We start from the raw sequence: 25,164 nt of genomic DNA on the forward strand, positions 1-25,164 counted from the left end.
TACTGGAATAACTTCTTCTAAGTAACTTCCACTGCGGGGCACCAGGGGGGCTCAGTCGGTCAAGAGACCGACTCTTGCTTTCTGCTCAGGTTATGGTCTCGGGGTCGTGGGATCGAGCCCCGCGTCGGGCTCCACACTGACGTTGCAGAGCCTGCTTGGGATTGTCTGCTCTCTGCCCCTCCCCCGCTCGCTCTCTCAAAATAAACTTAAAAAAAATTTTTTAAATAAAAATAGAGCTTCCAATGCATGTGAGTGAAATTAATCCCAAACCAATGCTGTAAACGTTACTCGGGAGTACGTTTTACCCTGTGCCTCAACAAATCGGTCTGCAGACCTACGTTTTCCTAATTTAAAGCACGGCTAGAATGCTTAGCCTGGTGTTTTCTACAGAAACCAAACTTTCAAACGACAAAAATCAGGGTTAGCAGAAGGTACCCGAGAGTGCGGTTTCGCTCCGTCTGGAAATGTCCGTACCGTTTTTGAAGACTCTTCCGATCCCTCTGACCCCCTGGTAGCGGCTGCCCCGGTCCCCCTCCATGTACGGGAACACTCGCGCCTGATGCGTCCAGTAATAATCTTTAGACCCAAAGAAAAACACAGGGAATTCTCCAATCTCGTGCTTCATTTTCTGAATATTTGGGGGAACATTTTTGGGATGGCAAACTTCTGCCGGCCACCATCTATTATAAATATTAAAAACAGGGTTCACAGACTCTTCAGACAGAGTGACAGTCATTCAGCGCTTTCAGTCCTGCAAAGTGAAAAGAACACAGTGAACAAGGAGGCAGACAGGGTTCCGGTCCTCACACCTGTAGTTCCCCAGTTTAACCCAGACGACGTCCTGGAAGTGCAGCTTCTTCCCGGCTCGGCACTCGTTGCAGAACCAGCTGCCGTCGGGCATCTCGATGCTCAGGCAGTCGGGGTGGAAGGCCGCCGGGCAGGACTCACAGCACAGCAGGCTTCCCCCTGCAAGGGAGGGCGGGCGGCTCACACTGGCCCTTCCCGCCCCGCAGCCGCCCCGCAGCCGCCCCGCCCCTCGCTCCGCGACGCGAGCCTAACCACGGCCGGCCGGCCGGCCGGCCGGCCGTCGGGGCGCTACGAAACAAGCCCGTCTTATTGGCATCACGGAGACCTCGCCCTCCGGCGGTGCGCCGGCCTCCGTGAGTTCAGAAACGTCTCGGCGCACACCGGCACGGGAGCGCTTGGGAGACATCGGGGGCGTCCCCACCCGGAGCAGGGCGGGCGCGGAGGCCCCAGGGGTTACCTGCGAGAGCTGTGCGCGAGGGAGCCCAGAGAAGCAGCCCGCCCTGGCCGCCCGCCGTGGCGCCAGCCCTCACCTTTGGAGCACACGAAACACCAGCTCACGTTCACGTGAGCGTGATGCCTCTTCCCCTTGCGGGCAGTGAAATGGCTTGTGCAGATGATGCTGTGGGAAGCGATCACGGAGCAGCCGGCCGCCAGACAAGCGTCCCCTCCGTGGTAGGCGACGGGGCAGCGGACGCACCGCATCATTTTCCCTGGGGGCAGAGACACGCGCTGAAGGCCCGACAGCGAGCAGGGCGGCGAGAGGCGACCGAGCCCCCCCCCCCCCCCCCGCGCGTTTAGAAAATTCACGCTGAAATAAACTCGGAGTATTTGACGAAAGCAGTAACTAGGATGGAAAGAACACTTAATAGATGTTACAAAAACACATCTCCCCCAGGCAGAGGTGCTTCAAAACCATCAAGAGACTAGTCAATCACTTAAAATGCCTTATTCTCTCTCTTTTTTCTTTTTAAATAAGTTTATTTATCTTTGAGAGATAGACGGAGCACGAGTGAGGGGAGGGGCAGAGACAGAGGGGGAGACAGACTCTGAAACAGGCTCCAGGCTCCGAGCTGTCAGCACAGAACCCGACGCGGGGCTCGAACCCACGAACTGCGAGATCGTGACCTGAGCGGAAGTGGGACGCTCAACCCGCCGAGCCCCCCAGGCGCCCCGCCACGTTCTTAAACAAGGTCAAGCAGGGCTGATAAACCCAGGCACCGCCAGCCCGTGGGGCCTGTAGTGCGTCTCGCAACGGCTCCAGCCTCTACCCACTGGGTGGCCAATCTGCGCCCCCCAAGGTCTCCCCAGACGTGGCCCAGTGTTCCTGGCGAGCAACATCGCCACGGTTGAGAACCGCCGGTGTCAGAAGTACAGATAGCCCGCCATCCTCAATCCCACACGCCTAACGTGAAATAAGGCAGATACGACTTGATGTTAAAGTATCTTCCTCAGGGCGCCTGGGTCGCTCAGTCGGTTAAATGTCCGACTCCCTTGCTTTCAGCTCAGGTCACGTCACGATCGATCGTGAGATCAAGCACGGAGCCTGCCTGAGATTCCCTCTCCCCCTCCCCCCCAGCCTCGCTTTCTCTGCCTCTAAATGAATAGATGAATAGAACATTTTTCTCGTATACGAAGAAGCACTAAAACTGGAACAAACATACGGGCACCTGGGAGGCTCAGTCAGTTAAGCATCTGGCTACAGCTCAGGTCACGGTCTCGCGGTTCGTGAGTTCGAGCCCCGCGTCGGGCTCTGTGCTGACAGCTCGGAGCCTGGAGCCTGCTTCAGACTGTCTCTCTCTCTCTCTCTCCGCCCCTCCCCTGCTCGTGCTCTCTCTCTTGAATATAAATCTAAAATTTTTTTAAAAATTAAAAACTGGAACAAACAGAACCTATCAGAATGGTTCACAGGCCCCCCTCCTAAAGTGGAGGCTCCGGGAGGACACGGAGGGCCCGAAGAAGGCACGGCAGGGCGGATCCTCTTACCGACTTCTCGAGAAAAACCCTGCTAGCCAGTGTCGAGTCAGTAACAGAAAGACAACCGCCACCCCAAAGAAAAACCGAAGGCCTTTGGGGACAGACCTTTCGGCCACCGCGCCTGCCTCCCGTGAGCGCCCGTACCTTTCGACGGCCTGGGGTTGGAAGGGTTGGACGCGTGGCAGGTCACGCAGCTGTGCAGGGGGCAGCGGAAGCCTCGGCTCTCGAACACGGTCAGAGGGAACTTCCTCACACAGGCTTCGTGGTAGAACTTCCCGCACTGTGACACGACGCAGCGCCTGACGTCGGTCTTGCTCTCCTTACACACGAAACACGAGTGAATCCCTAGCAGACGGTTAAAGAGGGGCAGGGAACAAGAATTAAACTGTCGTCCCCGAGCCACCGAACTCCAGCGGCCCCGCCAGGGGCGGCCCGTGCTGCCGAGGCCTCGGGCTCTCTTCGGACCTCGGTGCCCGGTCCGAGCACGCTTCAGAAAACGGTCCCACCATCAGGGCCGTTACCTTGCCGTGAGATGGGCTCCAGCTTCCCCGGAGGACAAGGAAGTCTGAGCAGGAGGCGGCTGACAGGGTGGGGACACCCCCTCGAATTAGCGGGAAGCCGGAGAGCAGGCATTCCTCCGAAGGAAAGCTTTTGCTCTCCCTCCTGAGCCATCAACCAAGTACAGTGAACCTTCACTTAGAACCAACCACAGGCAGCAGAGGCGAGGTGCCGTCACATCGGATGGCCTTGGCTTGGGACCGGAGGGACTCGGGAAGACTCCACGTGTCTTCCTAACCTAGGACGCGCGCCCGCGAGAGCCAGGAGGCCCCCGGGGCTGCGCGTGGACAGGAGGGGCCGCATCCGAGCGGCCCCTCTTCCCAGCAGCCCCCAGAGCGCGCTGGCGAAGGAAGCGGTGCGGCAGAAGGAAGCCGTGGCCGCCGGGGGACGGGCACGTCCTTGCCGTTGACCCCGGAGTTCAGGTCCGCGCCGCGTGTCTACGGAAGCCCACGTTCCCGTGAACGTCCGTGTCCTGGGACTGACCGGCCAGCTCACCTGTGCTGGTAACGCCGGGCCCTCTGACACCGGGGCACCCAGGCCGGCCGCCTCCCAGCGCGGGGCTCAGGACAGCCCGTTCCGTCACTCTGCCGGTTACCTTAGGCCGCTCTACCTCCCGGTACGGCCACCGAGGGGAGCGCGTCACGCTGGAGAGAGCAAACCGTGGGGACGCGCCGAGGGGAGGCGCGCACCCGCCGGGGTGGGGGGGGGGGCGAGGAGGGGGGGGCGGGAGGGGCGCCCGCGGGACTTGCCTGAGGCGCACTCGCTGCAGGTGAACCTCCCCTCGGGTCTCCGGGCCAGCCCGAGGCAGGCGAGGTGGAAGGCTCCGCAGCAGGGCCCCTCGCACAGCAGGAGGCTGCCCGGCTTCTCGCACAGCTGCGGGGCGGGGCGGAGGCGCGGCGGTGAGGACGGTGAGGACTGAGGACGCCGAGGACTGAGGACGCCGGTGCCGGCCAGGCTGAGCCCGGGCGACCCCCACCCCCCCCCCCCCCCGCGGCTCCCCTGCCTCCTCCATCCACGCCCGACTTCGCACGTTCGGAAGACGCGTGCGCCACACGTCGCCACACGGCGGGGACACGAAACAGCCTCCGGCGGACGCCCGAGCCCGGCCGGGGCGCTCGGTCCCGGGTCTCCCCACCGCGGCCCGCCGCCCTCACAACAGAAGCCCGTGTGACCGCGGGTGCGAGTGCGGGCCCGGGCCAAGGACAAGAGCAAGCGGCGGCCGACCCCTCACCTGACACACGTACTCCTTTTTGGCGGCCACGCCCCGCTCAGACTTCTTGGAGGAGACGGACGCTTCGGTCTGGGTCTCGTCGGCGCTCTCGTACGGGGACTCGGCGGGCTCGTCTCCCGGGCCGTCCGACACCTGGGGGCGAAGGAGGCGGCACAGGTCACCAGTGCGGGCGGAGGCGGCCCGACTCCTGCTTGGCTGCGGCCCGACTGCCAGCTCCTGGCCGCAAAGGCCCGGTGCGCCCACGGTCTCCTGGGAGGGCGCGGCGGGTCGACCGAACTGTAACTGTGCGGAGGCTCAGAAGCGGACTTCGCCCTCTCCGCGCGGGCAGAAGGGGCACAGAGGCACGTGTCTTCGCGTTCCTGCCATCCTGACCCAGGAAGGAACTGGTGAAAACCCCACGTGCCCCAGCAGGTGACCTGGGACGGGCCCGGGACTGGGAGTCTTGACCTCTGTCGCCCAGTCGCTTACGGCCCAGCTTTTCACAGTAAGAGCAGATCAGCACCCAGTGACTTTCCAGAAGAGCCAGAGCGAGGGGCAGGAGGGGAGCCTCCGCACGGCGGGCCCGGCCGCTCCCGGAAGCCGCCAGCACACGCAGTGGGCCGCGACTAATGGGCCGTCCCGACTTGCCCTCTGCCTGCCACCCGTGGTCCCCGGACGGGTCAGCGGGCGAAGGCAAGGTCAGACCTGCCGGCTCTGGTAACGCGTGAGCCCAAGAGAAAGCCCTGGGAGAAAAACATGGCAATCGTGGAGCAAACAAAAGCCCCCCCCCCACCCCCACCCCCGCCCCATCCCGGTCGTATTTCATCCCCTTCACTATCAGGGATCAAGGAGACCAGGCTAAAGCCTCCCTCTCATCACTGTATGCAACGTCTTGCCCTCATTTGAGCAGCAAGAAACCTCTAAACAGAAATCAGTAAATCTTTAGTACGAAAACGTTCTTCTATACCAAATTGAAACTGGAAAAAAAAAAAAAAACACCTAAAAACACATTTAGCATTTATTTGACGTTAGGTAAATGGAATGTTGAATACTGAGTTTTTCAACACAGCAGAAGTATAAACTACGTCTCCTGTATACCTTGATAACCACGACAAGTAATTATGTTGTATATAGGCCTGCCGTTTACCAATGACTACAAAGCTAGAAATTAAAATCGGGCCACAATTAAACAAAACAGAACAAACCCCACCAGCCAACCCACCCAATGCTGTAGTCTTATCAATTAACTTCCTCCAGACTTAGCTCGATGAAATTACAGGGAGAAGAAAAACACCCCAAAACACTTAGAGCTGGTGTTAGCGGGCTGGTCTTTGAGGGACACGCTGCCTCTGGCTGGTGTGTGCATCGGTTGGGGGCGGGGGGGGCAGGAGGTCGGGCCCAGCTCTCCGCCCTTGCTCCTCTATGCTGACGCCTCCCGCAGTAACACAGTCTCAGGAGGAAGCCGCCTTTACACTCCAGTTCCTCACCTTTTCCAGGAAGACGGAAACAGCGGCATGAACGTACACTAAGTTATGGGGGTCTCACACAGCAGTAGGTCTCCCCTGCCCCCCAGGCTGGCCAGATGGTGCCCCTCCCTATCAGCTCAGCACATTTACTCCTTTATCATCAACATCCAGAAAGAAGGCAACTTGATTAAAAAAAAAAAAAAACAAAAAAACCTCTGCGTTCAAACCCCAATTTTAACATGTCCATCGTATTCGGAGTCACAGATGGGCGGGGTCTGAGACGCTAGGGGCGTTGGGAACACCAGCCACACCCCGGGGGCCCCGGTCAAAGGGCAGCCCGAGGCTGACCCGTCTGACGAGGAACCGAGGCCCAGAGAAAGGGCCTTCAACAGGGGCTCAGGGAAAGCGAGCCCAGTGCCCTGCCCACCAACCCACATTCTTCCCTTCAATGTGGTCGGAACAAATTTAAAGCTTTACAAAAAAAAGAAAAAAAAAAAAAAAAACAAAAACAAAAAAAAAAAAAAAAAAGGAAAAATGCATGGAGAGAAAGACAGAAAACACAGACCAGTCCTGGGTCGAAGAAAGGAACAGCACCTTTTATTTAAGATTTACAGAAAAAGTTAGCACGTTTCCACTTGGGAGATATTTCCTAAATTAACAAAGTCTGTTTTGAGGAAATAAACACTGAATACATATTTTGAATGGAAATATAAATGTTAAGACACACATGAGGCTTGTTTCCTGATTGGGGTCTAAGATACACATACAGAATACAGACCTTACAATATTACAGTCCGTGACACAGATGCGGGAGATTGCGACCTTCGGCCCAGCGAACCCCTTCCCAGCGACCCAACGACCACTAGCACAGTCGGAGGGAATCCACCGGCTCTCCGCTCGGCAGACCACCCACAAGAGGAGCAAAGTACGCGGGCACCGCGCCAGCCTCTACTCCGGGTGCAGGGCTCCGCCTCCACGGGCACCAGGTGACGGTACTTACTCGGAGATGCCGTTTGTGAAAGCGACACCTTCACCCGAATGGTCCCAACACGGTCCCAAATCTCAGTCTACGACATCTACGGTCTATTCCATATCCAATAGGATGCATTTGGAAAAAGAGAAATGTAGTAACTGAACGGACACAGACTGTCAACAACTTTCCCGTCGCTTCCCGATCCGCCAAAGCCACACCTGTGGCACGGATTTCCAAGCAGCTTAGTTCCTGACTTCTCTGAGTTTTCTGGAGTCTGAAAACACTTTCTCTACCCTCCACTCAGTATGTGATAGTATCAAATTGCCTATTTGCCTTAGAAATACGTTCCTTTAGGGGCAGGGAATGCTGTCTCCACAGTAAAGCAGGGATTTTTCAAGATGATATTAATGAACACAAAGTAACCTAGTGAACATATTTGAACCAACTTCAGGAAACAATGTAGCCGTTTAGGGGGACTAAGGAACCCCAGTCCTCTCTGCTGTGACTGGGGGGGGGGGGCGGCCTGTGCCTCAGACGGCAGGGTACAGAGTGATTTTTAAATTTTTTGACAAAACAAATCCCTTCACAAATCGAATTCCACATCATTTTTGAAATACAATTACAGACCTTGAACAATATATATTTCTATAAACCAACATTATTTCCATGTTTACGTTACGCTTTTGTAAAGGAAGAAAGAACTATAAGTACTTTCACATAGCATCTTGGATTTACAAATGATAAATATCCTGTGCTCAGCAGAGTTCATGAGCTTAAAATCCAAAGACCAATCTCAGGTCCTCCAAATTAACATCACAGTGAAATATTAAGAGTGGAATTAAAATAATTTTTAAACCAGTCATTCACCACCTAAAACACTACAGTTCAGGGTAACTTTTATTAAAGCGACCCTCCTAGATGACCTCGACTACAATGTCCTGGGGGCGCCTCAGTTCTAGGGCTGGGCCGGGTCACCGAGAACACACACACACACACCACACCACACACACACACACACACACACACACACACACACACCCCACCCACCTTCTAACCTGGAAGCCTCTGTGTCGTCCAACGGCCCCAGAAGGTGCCAGTGAGAGCCAACAGGTCGGCCACGGCCACAGCCACAGCCATCAGGCCGTGTGGCGGCCGCTCCAGATCCAGATTCAAGGCTGGCTCTGATCGTGAGAGGAGTCTCTACAATGTCCTATCGACCCGACCCCACTCCGTCCCAACGGTGTCCTCAGCAGTGGGGGAGGGGCCAGGGCCAGCCTGCTACAGGCAACAGCAATAGCAAGGCAGGGCAGCGTGAAAACAGTAGCAAAGCTCCCACCTGCAGCTCAGCAAGCCCTCCCCCCCCCCGCACCCCTGCACCCCTGCACCCCTGCACCCCTGCACGGGCCGACATTTCTTAAAGATACAGTGTGCCTGAATGATCAGCATGCTTTAAAATGTACACCAAAGAATTATGTGCCCAAGCTCAACAGCTCCGTGTAGGCCAGAAGAAGCTATAAAGCGGATCTAACGTGTAACTGTCTAGTCGCTGTCAGGTTCTTGGACGGACCCTGAGGGACATCCTCCCTGGCTGGTGACAGCGCCTGGAAGGGAGTGTGGAAGGGAGTGTGCACCTTCCCAGACAGCACAAGGAACAGGGTGAATACAGTGCCTGCCATTTGCCACCTGCTAAGGGTAGTTGGCTTTCCATCAACGGCCAGGAAGCCAGTGGTGATTTCCAATAGGCTAGGCAAAACAGCAAAATAGAACTTTTTGAAAAGGGATCAACACCAATGTCCCTAACCAAAAATCCTAAAATACACAGGAGCCAGTATACTTCTTAAAACAAAAAAAGGGAAGAAAAAGGAAGGAAGGAAGGAAGACAAACCTCAGAGCCAAGAAGCAGCCAGTGACAGACTGACAGCGTGTGGAGACGCTTTTCTAACCAGACTCCATTCTTTCAGCTAATGACAATCCTTTAAATTCAGATTCCAAAGATAACCAGCAGGCCTCGGCAATCACTTTCTCTGTTTAAAGATTTTTAAAGGCTGAACGTAACGGTTCTAAAAGCGTGGAACGCTACGGCCCGCACGAGGTAGAAAGAGGCCTCACCAGGCCGCACACAGAAGTCTTCCTGATCAGAACCACCTTAAAGTGGACTTAACAACCTAAAGGGGCTAAACGTGGTCGAGAAGCGTTAGGTCAGAAACCAAGCGAGAAAGGAACCCAGAAGACCCGCCCACGAACGGACGTCTGCCCGTTCCGACAGGAGCACAGCCTCCTCGCCAGCTTGGCCACACGCGGGGCCTCTGGGTCACCAAGCCTCCCCTTTCCGCTGCGCTGGATGCAGCAAACGGAGGACCGGACTTAAAAACGCTCGTGCTGTTACCAACATGGCACACAAAGTCACCGCTCGTGGTCTGCCACGGCAGGCCCCACACCACTCACATCAGGCTTCGGCCAAGACCCCCCCTTCAAGGGCATTCCTCCATCATTTGAGTTTCACATCCACACATGGGTGCATTTTTTTGTCTTTCGGAACCAGACGCTAACTTACAATCTCAGCTTTATTCTCAGCTTGGGGACGGTGCCCAGGCAGACCCTTGCTGGGTGTGCACGTCACCACCCCCGGGCAAACGCTGGCTCTCCTCACACACTTCTGGCCCCAAATCTTAGGCAAGCAGGTCAGGGCCAAAGAGACACGGGAGTCCCGATCGGGTCGCTAACGGTTCAGGTCTCACACGGTGCGTGTGGCCTGGCCGGTAACACCCCAATTACGAAAAGTCCTGTAACGGCCACTCCCCTGTCCCACCCCCCAAACCCTGAACACTTCGTCTTAACCCCTTCTGTGCTTGTGCGTGGCCTTCCAGCGAAAAGCTCGGCCTCAGACACACGTGAAGGCGGGGGACCCCACAGCGATCACCCACGAAGCAGGCGAACCCTTCCTGGAGGGCGGGACAGACAGGACTCGTCCATGCGCCGTGCGGGTTCCGTTCACCACACGGAGCATCCTTGTCATGAGATCTGGCCTACGTCTCCTGTTGGTTTTTAGGAGCTAGCTCCCTCTTGAAAAAAACGGGTTCTTTTCAGTTGGGAGACAGAGATGTAACAGACACAATTACGAGGAGGGTGTGGAGATGCACCCAAATCCATCACCATCACAGGCAGACTTACGTTTAACTCTTGTATTAACCCTGGAGGGAGGCCCACATGGGAGACAGAGGCGCCTAACAGGCGCATCAACAGAACGGGAGCCTCTACTGCCGATAGGTGCACACACTTCACGGGACCTCTGTCATCGCGGGAAACTTCCAGTCTCGGAACAGCGACAACCTCAACTTTTCTATGTTCGGACAGGTTTCACCTCTTCCGAATGCCTCGTGCTCCTTCTCGCAGCTACCGCCCCTGACCAGGCACCAGCGTGGGGTGGGAGGAGGGACCGCGGCAATTAAGTGGGGCCGTTAACAACGGTCCTACGTACAAGAACAGTCACCTCCACGACAAGCAGTTCAAACGGCAAGACTAGAACGTGTTCGGTGTTGTCCTGATCTCTTTACGAAATGAGGGAATTTATGTTCGGTTAGTAGCATAATGGATGTGTATCGTGGCAGACAACCTTCCTTGCCTCCTAAGCTCTTTTCGGAACAGGAGCCCTGTCCACTCACCTTCAGGAAGAGCCGCGGGTGGGAGCGTTCCCCAGCAAGACCGCTGCTGCCATCTGGAGCGGGACGGCTCTGCCCCACGCGGGACCGTCTGCCTCCTGCAGGAGCTGAACACACCTGCCACTGCCTGGTCGCCCGCCTGGTCACTTCCCGACATCCTCGGGGCGGGGGTGGGGGGCGGTGCCTTCCCCGGTGGAGGAACACCGCGTGACCCCCATCCCTGCCCCACCCCACACCCTCCTGTGTCCTCGGCTGACGCCACTCAGCGGACATACGGGCCCATCATCCCGGCAGGCGCCTCAACGGGGAGGAGAGCCCCTGCTCTCCGGCTGACTTCTGGTGCCCCCCCCCGGCGCGGGCTGGGAGCCGGCCGGCCACCTACGCGAAAGTCACCGCGCTACAGTTTCAAACGGGCTCGACCCTGCTTGCGATAGTCTCCTGACCCGGGCCACTCCTACACGACCTTCCTTCGCACTTTCCAATCTCGTAACTAGTTCTCCGCCAGCCCTGCCCCCACTCACGTCCGGGCCTCCTGCCGCGTCCGAGCAGAGCCACCCGCCCAGCGCTCAGCCACAGTCTAGCGCCCGGCCGTGCTCCTCAGGCCCAGCGTCTGCCACTCGACCCCCACGTGCACGGGGCAGGCAGGAGGAGAGCTCTTCATGCCAGAGCAGAATTTATACTTTGGGATAAAAATGGAATGATGGAGATTTTATTGTTTTTATTGTTATAACCATTATTGTCACAATAGCGAACCACCGAGTCCCTGCAAGGCGTCAGGTACCCCAAGTGTTTTACATGCGTTACAGTACTTAATGGTTAGAACACAAGTATTAGTCAGAAACTTCCATTAAAGGTAGAACGCGTGTGAAGAGTGTGCTGGGAATGACCGAGGGCTCCTAACACGGTAACGTCAACAGCAGTCCTGCCTCCGGGAGCTGAGGGGCAAGTGTGGCCTGTGCCCCTCCATGCAGGCATGCGGACGCCCCGGGGTGGGACAGCGGGCGACACCCAACACTCAGTCATTTAATGTGACAGCTGACGTCCTACAAAAGCAACCGATTAAGCTGTGGTTGTAAATAACCTGATCGAGGTATCCCCAAGATACTGGTCGCTGCATCAAAAGAGTTAAGTGGCTCGTATGATACTGAAAATGAGACTCTTCCTACAAATTCACTGTGTCTAGTGTCATAGTAAAACCGTGTAGTAAAAAAAGGACAGAATCGAAACCCTTCCTGCCTTCGCTGTCGGAAAGCGGTTTCGTGTCTACAGTGCTGAGTGCATTCCAGCTGGCAACGGGGCAGCTGACGCGGGCTCCTCCTACTGTGTGCGGCTCGCTCTCTTTCCGGCGGTGCGGGCACCGGCAGCGTTCGGTACAAACTCGGTAAGTCATGAGCCAGAGGACGAGGGTGGCCTCGAGCAAGGCCAGCGCCTTCGGCGTGGCGTCCTCGTCGCAGGCCCGGGGCAGCCCCGTGTGGCGGGCGTCCCTTCGGCCTGGCATCTACACGGACCGCTGCGGGAGGAGTGTGCCTCTATCGTGAGATGAGCGGGATCGGGGAAATGGCCTTGCCTGGGCATCTTACCTTGGTCTTAAAATTTGTTATCTGTTCTCTTCGTTGTGTGTATTATTAATGCCAGTGAAAACAGATTATCACACATCTTCCATAAAATGACTGGGGTACGAGTGTCACTGAGTGAGTGCGTGGACGTGCCACCTGCAGCAGGCATCTGGAATATTACAGCATTTAAGTGCGGTACGGGGCAGCTGGGTTCACATCCAACTTGGCTGATGTGGGCTCCCGTAAAAGCTGTTACCAGCGAAGGCGAAAAAGATAAGAATTTGCTCTACTAAGGGAATAAGAAACGAGGTTACAAGACACTTAAATCACATCAACTCCCTCACAGGCCTTTGTCACGCAAGCGTGCGATCTCCGTCTATTCTCTTCATCGTCTCGCCATCAGGGCAATGAAGCACTTGGGAGCGGTCCTTCCGATATAAGTTTTATTTCCCACGTTTACCTTTTCCGAGAAAAGTTTAAACCACGAGTGACCTAAGAGATCTTGAAACACCAGCTCTGTGACAAGCCCTTATTCCGATCAAGGGTGACAAAAGTAGGAAGGAGAAACAGCAACGGCTGCGTGGCCCGAGGGAGGGCCGGTCAGCGCAGACCGCAGCCCCACGGGGCCTGACTCCCTGCGCCCCCGGACCAGGTCTGCACGGTGCTTCTGTAACGCGCACTGCGCCTCCTGCTCCCGAAGGCGGCCAGCACAAATACGCCGTGAACGCGTGCTGTGGCTCTGGAGCGTCAACACATAACAGACAAGGCTTTTCGTTCACCCGAAGTGGTTTTAATGAACAACGTAATCCTGTGAAAATCAACTCTAGTGGAAGGCTTCTGCGAGCCACGCAGAAGCGGCCTGACGTCAAAGGCCTGGTGGTTTAAACGTTGCTGAGTAAGGAGCTGAACGCACGTGATGGGAGCTACGTGTCGCCTTCAAAATGCAGGAAGGCATAGGATCATGATGTAGTTAATATAGAATATGAACATAATTAATCAACTAACCACTTCCAAAGTTCCAAAGAATTAAGAATCAGTTAAGTCTACTGATTATAAAATGCTTCCTCTAAGTCTCCCCGCGTTCAGAACAAATGTCTAAACCGGGAAGACCACGCTCACCCTGGTTACAACGAGAGTCAGGCTGCCCGACCCTAACCACCCCCCCGCTCCCCGCCCCCCCCCCTCCACCCCCCCACCCCCCCCCCACCCCCGGCACCTCCCTGCCCTGGGCCAGGGGGCCCCTGAGCCCAGGCCTCTGACTTGTACAGCTTCTGACCAGGAATGACAGAGAAGATTTCAGCAGCCTCAGCGCCTTGCCTTTGATTGGATCTGACGAGGGTGTAAGTAAAAACTCAACTGAATGGTGGATCAGAATGCGATGACAGAAAAAAAAAAAAAAAAAAAAAACCCATTAAAAATCTTTTTACATATAAAAGCCGACTTGAAGCAAAAGGGATCTACGGACCTGAACCTTTTTATTTTTAGCATTCTTTTTCTTTGGGATGGGAATCCTCATTTTTAAAAATTCTTTACGATACTAATCATAATTCCGACAAGAAAAAAGGAAAAAGGGAAAAAAAATCTGTATAGAATTGGTCTCTTCCACGTTTCAATAAGCCCCCTGGAAGGTTAGTGAGTGCCTACTGCATTTTCGTGAATGTGCCCGAACAGAAGAGAGGTCTAGTCCCCTGCGCACATCAGATGGCAAGAAAGTTCCAGTCCCGCGCACGTGAGCAGCCCCCACCGCTACTGGTGTTGAGTCCCCAGAGAAGACCCCTCTCCGGGTGGCTCTCCGCACCCGCACCCCATCGGACTGCCCGCTGCCTGGGCCCCCGAGGACACCTCACAGGGGAAGGGCCCCATCGTCTCAAGGGAGGAAGCAGCCGAGGCTGAGAGACAGTGACCGTGGCAGGGGCCGGGTCACAAGGGCCACCTTGTCACCCAACAGGGCGAGGGGCCACTACCTTGTTCGAAAAAGCCCAAAGTTAGCAAGTCCTCATAAATGTTCTAAAAACAGGCCTCCTGTCTACAGTGAGGACGAGAGGCCCCCAGGAAACAAAACAACAAGGAATTAAAACTGGAATAGAAGCTCCTCGGGTGGTCACTAGAATCGGGAATCCAGAGCCCCCTCTGGACAAAAAGTGCTACGCTTGCATTCTGAGGCTGTTTGTTTGTTTTGGTTTTAGAGTGGCAAAGACTTTAGATTTGATGACGAAGTCCAGATGTCATGATACAAGGGTGGGAACAGCCTCAGAGAGCTGTCACTCTGCTTCTGTGTGTTCTGCAAATCCAGAAAATAGAGGGGTCGTATTACCATGGTAGTTGTGACTCACCTCAACACTCAAGTACCTAAGAATGTGCCAGACTTTAAAGGCCCAAAACCAGGGAACGCGGGAGGACATTCCTCCGTGAGCCCAGGTCCAAACGCCGCCGAAAGGCGCCACGGCAGGTGAGCCGCCCTTCTTCCCGCCCGAGGCGGGTGAGTGCACGACGGCCAGGGTCGGCTCGAGCGACACGGCGCGTCGCGCCGGGGCCAGAGCGGGCTTGCGGTGACGTGGGCCGGGTTACCATGTGAGGGCTACACGGAGCACAACGTTCCAGAGACAGACTGCGAGAGCAACTGCACTACGTCCAGACCGGAGCACGTGCACGCCCGCCTGTGCGTCCTCTGCGTGCATGCGTGTCTGTGGCGCTCACGGAGGCTGAAGTCGTCGCTTCTTCCGCCTCCGACTCGCCCAGCGTTTAAATGACCTGAGACTCACCTACGTTCGCCTGTGGCCAACACCAGTGTCGCGCGTGTCAAGTCTGACTCACTGGTGCTTCCACCTGGGCAACTAAATGGCCTTCACGTGAACGCCAGTTAACGCTAGGATTATGATTTTACCTCGTTCTCAGTTAGGGACGCAGAAGGAGATGAACTTTTGCTAAAAGGAGCGCACGACGCTGCTGCAGACGCCCGACTTCGCTTCTTCAGTGGTTTGCATGCGTCAGACAGGTGTTTCGTTGCTGTAAGACAATTTTGGTTTACAGAGTAAAATTTGAAGTCTTCCGCCCTCCGTCTCCTTCTTTCCTGCCTTAAAATCACCCCCCTAGTAAGTGAGGTTCTAAAGGTAAATTTCCCGGGCCGCTTTGTGACCCTAAAGGCTTAAGTTTTTACCGCGAAAAAACCTCACTCTAAGCAAGGGCAGACTGTACAGTGAGCCCCAGTGCCCCCCTGCCTGGCCCCCGAATCCATCAACCTGGGGCCCAGAAGGCTCCATCCACGCCTAGTTTCACGTCCCCCTGGCCACGTTCTTCTGGTGTGCATGCCACACCCCGTTTCACCTGTAAAAAGCTCAGTGCGTGTCTCTGAGACAAAGTCTCAAATACAAGCGCAATACCGCGACACCATTCTTAAAAGTAACGCTCGATCCCTTCGTATCATCAAATATCCACTCAGTGTTCAAACTGCTCGTAAACGTCTTCCTTCCAACAGTCCATTTAACCGAGTTCTAAAAACCAGCACAGCACTTGCTGCAAAATAAGGGAAATGAACCCATTTCCAACCCTCGCTCCTCCCGTGAATGTTTCCTTCCCTAGGTGCGAGCTGGAGATGGTAAGCCCCCCGTGATAAACTATCAGATACGATAAAACGACAGTGAGAAGGTAAGGCGGCCCGACTCCCCCTTTGTTGTTTTGACGGTTACTTTTCACAAACATCCAAAGCCAGTTTTCAACGCGTGAGAGGGAAATCACCAGTCACTACTTTTACTTCCGCTAACACGGTAAGTGAAGGGTCGGCTCCTAAAAAGGGGTGGAATCTATAGCAGCAGCCGGCACCAGCAAGTTAGAAACACGGATGTTCCTGGTTTAAGGAACTTTTCTAGTATCATTTTAAACTGAAAATAAAGCCCAACGGAAATCAGCAGAAAAGTAACTTCAATAAAACGTAGCTGGATCATTAGAACAACTTACACGTTCGAGCAGTTGATCTTTCAGCTGCGCGAGAACGTCCCTCCACCTTATCCTCGGACCCTGGGCCGTCAGAGCCCCGGGGCTCCCCGGACCCTGGCCCAGCCCAGCTCCCCGTCCGTCCACCTGCAGCCCACCAGGCACCTGGAAGGGCCTGCCAACAAGGAAGAAGCGCTAATGCCCACATTACCTGCCTGGCTCTTCAGCGAGGTGGCGGCCTCCATGGCCTTGCAAGAACCTGTTCGGGCCGTCTTGTCACTCGCCGTCTCTCTCTGTTGTTAAACAAAAGAAACAGGAGAACAAGAGGAAGGGAAGAAATCTGACGTGAACCAACATGGGTTGCCGAAACGTGCGACAGAAAGGTCTTTCTCTGGAGATGGGCTCCACGCGCGCCAGGAGGGGGACCCCGCCTCACCCCTCTCCACTCTGCCATCTGCTGGGACAAGGGGGCCAGCGGGGCCGCGCCTCACGACCTAACGGTCATGCCGCCGAGACTCTTCACGTGAGCGGCATTCGATGTGCTACTCAAATCTGCCTCTGAATTCAAAGTGGAGTCGGGGGTCTGCCCCCCAGTCTGTCCCGTGAACCTGAAGGGGCCCCGGGTCAGTGCCAATGTCACCGTGCTGACCCCCCACTCGGAGGGGCCCCGACTCGGAGACCAGCTCCAGGTGAACTTCACAAAGGTCATCCACAAAGCACGTTTCACCACCGAGACTCCACCCAAAAACACGGTACCGGGACCGTTTTTGCCCAGCACTCGGAACCAGAAGCAGGTGTAGACAACCTCTCCCGACAGCCCCAGGGGACCGGGTCACAGGACTGTGCAAAAGGGAACAGGCGCACGGCACGGGGCGGCACCTGGCGCATCCAGGGCTCCGCGTGTTGGGAATTCTGTAGGACGCGCTTACTCAGATTGAGAACTAAACCCGAGGCGACACCACTACTCTCTTTGTTTGCTATTTCCTGAGCTATCAGCTAATCAAACATTTCTACCTAGCTACTTAATGCGAGTTTTGATATTTCAAATGTCCAGGGCCACACATTTTTTTAAGGTAAATATGAAATGCAAATATCTCAAAGCAACCGAGGTCACTATGATTGCCGGCAAAGGACTGCTCTAACACCAGGTGGCCAGAGGGCAGTCACCACACGCAGTGCAGCGACTGAAGGTGAACATTACCTATCTCAGCACTGGACACTTGACAGGTGCCCCAGAAGAGGCCCTGGTGGCCAGAAACACTGGGCAGGGCCCGTGTGCCCCCTGAACCGCAAAAGCAGCTTTGAAGTAACGGGGGCGCCCGCGTGGCTCAGTCGGTTGAGTGTCCGACTCTTGGTTTCAGCTCAGGTCGTAACCTTGCGGTCCGTGGGATCCAGTCCCGTGCTGGGCTCTACGCTGATGGCTGGAGCCTGCTTGGGGCTCTCTCCCTCTCTCTCAAAATAAATACATAAACAATTTTTTTTTAACGTTCAAAAAAGAGAAAGAAGACAGAAGATGTGGTGGCCGCATATTTACGCTTCAACGACATGCAGAATTCATTTTCCATTCCAAAAATACAGCGAAACAATAAAGGAGCCTCTTAACTTAGGTTAGAAGATGGTATGAGGCTTTACTCAAAACCGTAAGTACACAACTACTCTGTCAGAACGATCGCTAAACAGCTTTACACTAAGACATAAGATGCAAAGCCTGTTGGGGCGCCTGGGTGGCTCGGTCGGTCGGGCGTCCGACTTCGGCTCAGGTCACGATCTCGCGGTCCGTGAGTTCGAGCCCCGCCTCGGGCTCTGTGCTGACAGCTCAGAGCCTGGAGCCTGTTTCAGATTCTGTGTCTCCCTCTCTCTGACCTTCCCCCATTCATGCTCTGTCTCTCTCTGTCTCAAAAATGAATAAACGTTAAAAAAAAAAAAAAATTAAAGATGCAAAGCCTGTTTACGCTCCCGGTTCACGGAGAAGCTCACTGGACGTGTGAGACAGTTTCCATAAATGACACTGAGTCATAAAGCACATCGGAAAAGGCTCCCGCTCCCTGCAAGCATGAGCACCATACGCCAGGTGGGAGAATCCGCCGTCTCTCCAGCTATGTGGACCCTGGCCACGCAGACTCGGCCCCCTGATGCACGTTCGACACCCACTGGGCACCACCCCAGAGGAAGGCCTCCTGCCTCCCACAGGCATCCACTGAAGAGTCACACGGGAGGGACACAGTCCTCCAGCCTGGACAAACCCGGGGTGCAGTTACCTTCCGGAGACCGTGCTTGTCGGTCCTAAGTCTTTTCCTGGGTGCGTCTTCAATTTCAACGTCTTCAGGAGGGTCCTGTGTCCTCTTGGTATGGTTTCTTTTTTTCCCATTTACGTTACCTTGGAACAGAGAATGGGCGAAACTGACGTGAAAAGCACTCCACGAGCCACCCTCCAAAGCACTGCTCCCCCAGCCGGGGCACGCGTGCACCAACCCAGCCCAGGAGGGTCTCCTGCAGGGCCATCGGTTCCCAGGGCCCGAGAATTAAGGGCCAAACCTCTCTGCATTCTGCACACGTAACGTCGAATACTGGAGAACGCTTATCTCATCTACAGACTATTATGTTGGTATTTCTCATAATAACATTTTAACGTAGTAGAGCATTAAATGTAAATATAACCCAGGAGTTCACTAACACTCAAAGATGGAGGAATTTAAGTGGAACTTTAGAAAGGACACAACTTGCTACTTTTTATACATTTCCTTAAAGAAGCATGTCGGGTAGCAGCAACACGGCTGCGGTGTCTGCAGACTAAGGGTTTTCTACCAGTGGTTTGTGCCAATTACGTGTTTCCAGGAATATCAACTAATCCAAGTCTTAACGTGTTCAAACAGTACTGACCTAGAAAAGTGAGACATAAGGTAATCTTACGGTGCGGTAAGAATTCGCAGTGCAAATTCTAGAGAGGTGATTAATTTGAACACGCCGATGTTTATTTCAAACACAAACCCAGCATTTCCGTTTGCACGACTCTCTTACAGAGGTGCAGGGCTTACCCCTGGACTGTCCGGGAAAAACATCCCGTGGGAGGGCAGCGCTGTCCTCAAACCTTCCTACCAGGCGGGACGGAGCCCTCGGGCCAGGAGTGTGGCGCCCAGCAGGAGGTCACCCCGGCCGGGGCAGACACGAGCACAGAGCTGAGCGGCCGGGCAGTCCCGGGACGGCGTCAGCCGGCCCCCTCCGGGCCACAGCACCGTGGGCTGCCTGCCGTGGCGGCACGGGAGAGGTGTGCCCGTGGAGGTGTGGGGGCGGTGGCGGCTGCTGGGAGGCCGTCCCCACGCAAGCAGCACAGGGCGCCGCCAGCCCGGCTTGCCGCAGCCTCCACCGCCCGGCGTGCCCACCCTCCTCGCACGTGTCCACTGAGCCACAGACACCCGCTGGCAGCAGCCGCCATCCGGCGGTGCACCTTCACACAGGTGAGGTGGGGCCGCAGTCCTCGCAGAAGACGTCCCCTGGGCCCGAAATGACACAGCAGGGGCTTCGAACACAGGTGAGCAACGTGGGCACCTGCCTGACTTCCTCACACTGAGGCCGTGGCACAGCTTGTCCCACAAACACAGTCCGCCCGCCATCTTGGTCACCGGCACGGGGGCCCCGATGGGGAGGCCGGAGGGCCCCCAGGACAAGCACACATTGGACACACACACACGGAGGAGACCAGCCCTGTCCCCCTGTGTAAGCACTCGGTAGCCGTCCCAAGTGACCACACGTGACCCACAACCACCTGCACACTTACTCCAAGGGCAGTTAAATCTGGCTTCAGGAAAACCCGACTCCTTCTTAAGTAAGCCAGTCATTGAAAAGGGACACTCCTCTGGATGTAGGGTCCCGACAGAGTCAGGTGATCTTTTGCCTTTTAAAGAAAGCGCACGAGGGGCGCCTGGGAGGCTCAGTCGGTTAAGCGTCCGACTTCAGCCAGGTCACGATCTCGCGGTCCGGGAGTTCGAGCCCCGCGTTGGGCTCTGTGCTGGTGGCTCGGAGCCTGGAGCCTGTTTCCGATTCTGTGTCTCCCTCTCTCTCTCCGCCCCTCCCCCGTTCATGCTCTGTCTCTCTCTGTCTCAAAAATAAATAAATGTTAAAAAAAAAAATTAAAAAAAGAAAGTACACGAATCCAAAATATGCTTACTAGTCTACCTGACAGCATTTGCAACAAATCCTGAACTGGACAAAGTCAGTATTAACATATGAGAGAGTCGATGTGGAGACCCAGAGGCCCTAGAATCAAGATCCTCCGTGAGCGGAACAGAAAGGTCTCTAGTGCGTGTGCAATTGGTCAGATGCACCAGTGCTGGTCCAGAAGCGCGAGCAGGTGCACACGAGGGAAGTGTGACTCCTTCTGGCTCTCGGCCCCTCTAGGGGGTCTTCGCTCGCCCCCCTCTAGGGGGTCTTCGGACACTTTACATCTGGCCTCTCCAAAGCTCTTCAGGGCTGAACCTCGAGGTACAGAACTGTTCTGTATTTAAACTGATAACCAAGCCATCACGCTTATTTTTTTACATTAGAAACGTCGGTTTTCCACAACACGTGTCCAAGCACACACAGATGACAAATCTGACCATCGTCACGGTTCCTCCAAAAGCTCACAGTGTTAAGTCTCCCTTCTCTTTCCGTTCACCAAAGCAAAGTGGCATTTTTTTGATATTTAAACTGAAGGCCTGTGAAAAACCAGAGGTCACCCACATTTAAGGTCCGTCCACAGTCACCTTCCTCACCCTGCGAGCTCTCCAGCAAAGAGATCAGGAAGGCCCCCCTGCCTGTAGGGGCAAAGCCCCTTGCGAGGGGCAGGCACAGCCCCTGCTGGGAGGGCAGCCTCGCCAGGGGGCCACAGGCCACGGTCGGACTCTACCGTGCCACGTAAGCCCGGGCCCCCTTCCTTTGGGTGTCCTCCCCTACACCGCCCCGCCGGCTGCAGGGGTTAGAGCGCCCGCTGCGCTCGGACACAAGAGCGAGGGGCCTGAGGCCAGACAGAGGGTGACACCGAACGGCTCTCGTGCGACAATGAGGGAGGAGCCGCAGACAGCGGAGGTGGCTTGATCGCGCCCACAGCACCCTGGCTGCCGGCACGGGCGGCAGGGGCGGGGCTGGGGAGGGCGGCCCCGCCGCCCCCGGGGCTCCCAGACCGGGGCTCGGCCGGCCCCACTACGCACACCGCACACCTCAGCAGAGCGCACTCGCACGGCTCTAGGTTTACCGGAGTCTTCTTCAGACTGGGGAGAGGCCACGAGGGCAAACTTGGTGTTATAGCGCGCCTTCTGCTTCTCGTTGAGCATGTCCCACTGGGAGCCGAGCAGCTCTCTGACCTCCTCGGCCGAGGCGTCCGGGTGCTCTGCGACCACCTGTGGGCACAGCAAGGGCGGGGTGAGAAAACCACACACCTGCAGCCCACTGGGGGTCCGTCCGCCCAAGTCCAGGCACGGCCCCCGAGAACCCAGCACGTGGCACGCTTACCCCCGCGTCACGGAGCTGTACCCCACAAAAGCTTCAAAGAGAATTAGTGAGGATCTGCTGCTATAACTCGTCAGAAGTTTATAAATAAAAGCAGCGTGGTGAAAACAAGTCAACGGAACTTATGACAACTCAGGAAATAATAAATGGCAAGAGGAAAATACATACTTTCCCCAAATCACTAAAGTATTAGTAAGTTACAATTTTCTAGGCATCCTTGACAAGTCAGCAGTGGGAAAAGTGCCCCACGAGCGCTACCTGTCAACACGGGGGGCGGAGGCTTGGCTTGGCTTTCCATGACCCACGACTCGGGCGCGTGGCCTGGACGGATGACACAGGGGACGAGGCAGGAGCACCAGGCCCCATCACCGCCCGGGTCGGCACGCAGAAGCAGGCCAGAAATGCGGACCTCGGGCCCCACCCCGGCCTTCCCCAAGGTCTCCGGGGGACCCAGAGCACCCTGATCAGGTACCCTGAAGCCTGATTCCTGGGCCCGCGGCCTTGGCTGCACGCTAACAACCCGGGGAGTTGGAAAACCTCTGGTGCTCAGGCCACACCGAGGCCGGGTCACGCTCTGGGCCTGACGTGGCTGCTGTGAGGGCTCCCAAGCTGGAGAGCCACCAGCAGCTGAGGCGCAGAGGCTGACAGATCGCGGCCTGCAGGCCAAGCGAGCCCCACCTGCTGTCTTCTGTGTGGTCTATGAACCAGGAATTGATTTTACACTTCTAAATGGTGGGGAAGAAGAACACCTCGTAGCTCGTGACAATTACAGGAAGCTCGGGTATCAGTGCTCCTATCTAGTCTTACTGGAATCCGGCCCCAGGCACCCCGGCCGGCCTCCCAGGGCCGCCTTCCGGCCCCGGCAGAGCCCCTCTGAAGGCCTGCTGCCTGATTCTGAGCACTGGCCAGAACGCTCTGGAGCGAGACCCCAGTCGGCACGTGGCGCCTGCACTCGCGCTCCGCAAACTCGGGTGAGCAGAGGTGCGGCGTCGTCCTCTGCGACGCGGCCACCCCGATCTCCCGCCTGTCCGGCCACCACGGGCCACGTCTCCCCCAAAACGCAGCCCCCACTCACAGCACGGTCACCACAGTCGGCTTCCTACAGCCTCCCGTGTCCCCCACTCGTCCCCACGTCCCGGCACGCCTCCGGCTCCCCCAGCCTCGGACCTCGGAGCACGTGCACCTCCACATGTGGGTGCACAGCCACCCAGCCCTCTGTGCCCTCCCATCACAGGGCGCCTCTGGCAACCACAAGTCCAGCCCCGGTGCCCCGTGGGAACTGTCCCCATCCCCACCCTGCCCCCGCCGCGGCCCCACACACACCTGCCCTCCCCTCTCACCTTGGGGGCTCCCTCGGCCTAGTGGCCGGCAGGGTTCTGTCCCGCCCGCCCAGCCTGAGGGATGAGCTCACCAACCCCCACGCTTCAAGCACCGAAGGTCTCAGACCTTCAAGCAGCAGAGGCTTCTGTGCACGGCTCGGACTCACAGGACGCTTGCCTTCTAGAACTCTCCTCTTGAAGATTCCTCAAGATCAGCACATGCATTTGTGGACCCCCCACCCTATCACCCACCCCTGAGTACAATGTCCTCAATCAGATTTAATCCTAACAGTGTTCACAGCCACCACCACCCCGCCCCCCCCCCGTCAAACAAGATTCCCCACTCCTCCTTGAGGCCCCCTTCCCCCCTGCACCCACATCCCTGCCAGGCCGGCCAGCCCCTCTCCCGGATGCCTCTGCACCCACCCCACCTGGATGGCTATGGTTTCAGCAACCGGTTTTCTGGCTCTTGGTCCTATCCATCTACCCGCTGACATTCCCACCCTAAGAGGCCTCCCTCCTGCACCAAGAGGGACCATGGCCGGGCCCACATGTAGGGTAGAGTCCCTGCCAACGGACAATGTCTTCCATGGCCCCTCAGAACCTGGAGCCCATCCTCACCCTCCTCTCATCCCTCCCCGGACAACTCTGCACTCGGGGACATGATGGCTCTGTCTCTCCACAGGCCCTTCCCTCCCAGAAACATGATCTTCCATCAGGCTGACTTTGGAGCGCCCTTCAGCTACAACGCTGCCTGCCTGCCTGCCTGCCTGCCTGCCTGCCTGCCTTCCGGCAGCATCCGGAGCTAGGGGACAGGAAATAGTGTCGTGGCAGCCACCACCCCACCTACAGCACCCACCTCACTTTTTCACCCTAGTCACCCACCCAGACTCTGGCCGGGGCCTCAGGGTCTCCCTCCCGCATCGCAGGTTCAGGAAGCAGCGGCTGCCCAGGAAGGTCTGCGGGGTCTCATCAACGCACTTGTGCGGCACAACGGCTGCACGTTCAGCGTGCACACACGTTCGTGTGCACAGGCAGGCACACACGCACACACTTAGGGCCAAGTCCCACTCCTCCTTCCTGCCTGCGTCCCCCCACTGGCAGAGGACGGTCACTTTACATGTGTGGGTTCAGCGTAGCCAGCCCTGAAACGGGGATAACTCGTGCCAGCCTCAAAAGGCCTTCGTGACAACTGAACATGATTGTTTCCAGGAGAGCCTGGGTGGCTCAGTTCAGGTCAGGATCTCACGGTTCATGAGTTGGAGCCCCACCTCGGGATCCCCGCTTGGGATCCTCTTTCTCCCTCTCTGCCCCTCCCCCGCTCGTGCGCACCACGTCTCTCTCAAAAGAAATAAACTTAAAAACAGTAAGTAAGAGGGTCGTCACAGTGGCGTACCAGCCACATTCCTCGCAGATGGCAAGCACTCAGCGGTGGCCACTCCCATACTTTCAATAAACTACTTCGGACACACAAAAAGGCACAGAAGGCCGAATACCCCCAAGCTCACCCACTGTGCTGACTCAACGACACCGGAACAAAGATTCTGCGCACCCCTCAGGGCTCGCGCTCCCCGCCCCCGGCCCACCTGTCTGCTCACGCACCCGTTCAGACCTTTGTGCCGCCTTCTAGACTTCTGGGATGGTCGCGGCGCCACCCTCCGAGGGGCCCCGGGAGCCGCTGCCAGGACTCCCGCCTCCCTGCTGAGTGGCACTGCCAGTGTAGCCAACGCACAGTGTAGACAGGCAGCCCACCGGCTTTCAAGTCTGAACTTCCAGAAGACGTCGCCCTGCCCTCCGGGATCACCCGTTCCACAAGAAGCCTGCCTCGGTGCCACCCCACGGACAGGACCACGCGCTGAGGCCTCCTGCAGGCGCCATCAGTGCAGCACCTCGGAAGACCATCCCCCAGCCCCAGCCCCCCTCTTAAGTGTGACCTCACGGGACACCCTGAGCCGGAACCACTGAGCTGCTCCCAAACCCCCGACCTGCAGACACTGTGGGCGGATCCACGTGTGCTGGTGGTGGTGGTGGTGGTGGCGGCGGCGGTTTTCAGGACGGCTTCACACCCAGTGCGGAGCCCGACGTGGGGCCTGAACTCACCGTCCTGAGATCAAGACCTGAGCCAAGATCAAAGTCGGACGTTCAACTGACTGAGCCACCCAGACGTCCCTATGCGTGTTGTTGTTTTAAGCCACTAGGTTCTGAGGCAACGTGCTTTGCGATACTAC

At 56.6% G+C, this 25,164-nt stretch overlaps 1 protein-coding gene across 2 annotated transcripts in view; it reads right to left on the reverse strand.

Annotated features, from left to right (window-relative positions):
- NSD2 (nuclear receptor binding SET domain protein 2) overlaps positions 1-25,164 on the reverse strand; it is a 91,011-nt gene that overhangs the window by 17,422 nt on the left and 48,425 nt on the right. Inside the window, exons 6-15 of one of the 2 annotated variants that reach the window (XM_043573169.1) lie at positions 21,364-21,508; positions 18,392-18,510; positions 16,345-16,426; positions 15,088-15,209; positions 4,571-4,702; positions 4,089-4,212; positions 2,926-3,126; positions 1,338-1,517; positions 810-966; positions 475-680 (exon numbers count right to left, since the gene is read on the reverse strand). In XM_043573169.1, the coding sequence (XP_043429104.1) occupies positions 475-680; positions 810-966; positions 1,338-1,517; positions 2,926-3,126; positions 4,089-4,212; positions 4,571-4,702; positions 15,088-15,209; positions 16,345-16,426; positions 18,392-18,510; positions 21,364-21,508 (1,468 nt within the window). Of the gene's footprint in view, positions 1-474; positions 681-809; positions 967-1,337; positions 1,518-2,925; positions 3,127-4,088; positions 4,213-4,570; positions 4,703-12,277; positions 12,453-15,087; positions 15,210-16,344; positions 16,427-18,391; positions 18,511-21,363; positions 21,509-25,164 lie in introns of those variants that run through there. The other variant, XM_043573170.1, reaches the window with a different exon arrangement.

This window comes from Prionailurus bengalensis, chromosome B1 (genome assembly GCF_016509475.1).
Source record: "Prionailurus bengalensis isolate Pbe53 chromosome B1, Fcat_Pben_1.1_paternal_pri, whole genome shotgun sequence".
NCBI lineage: Eukaryota > Metazoa > Chordata > Mammalia > Carnivora > Felidae > Prionailurus > Prionailurus bengalensis.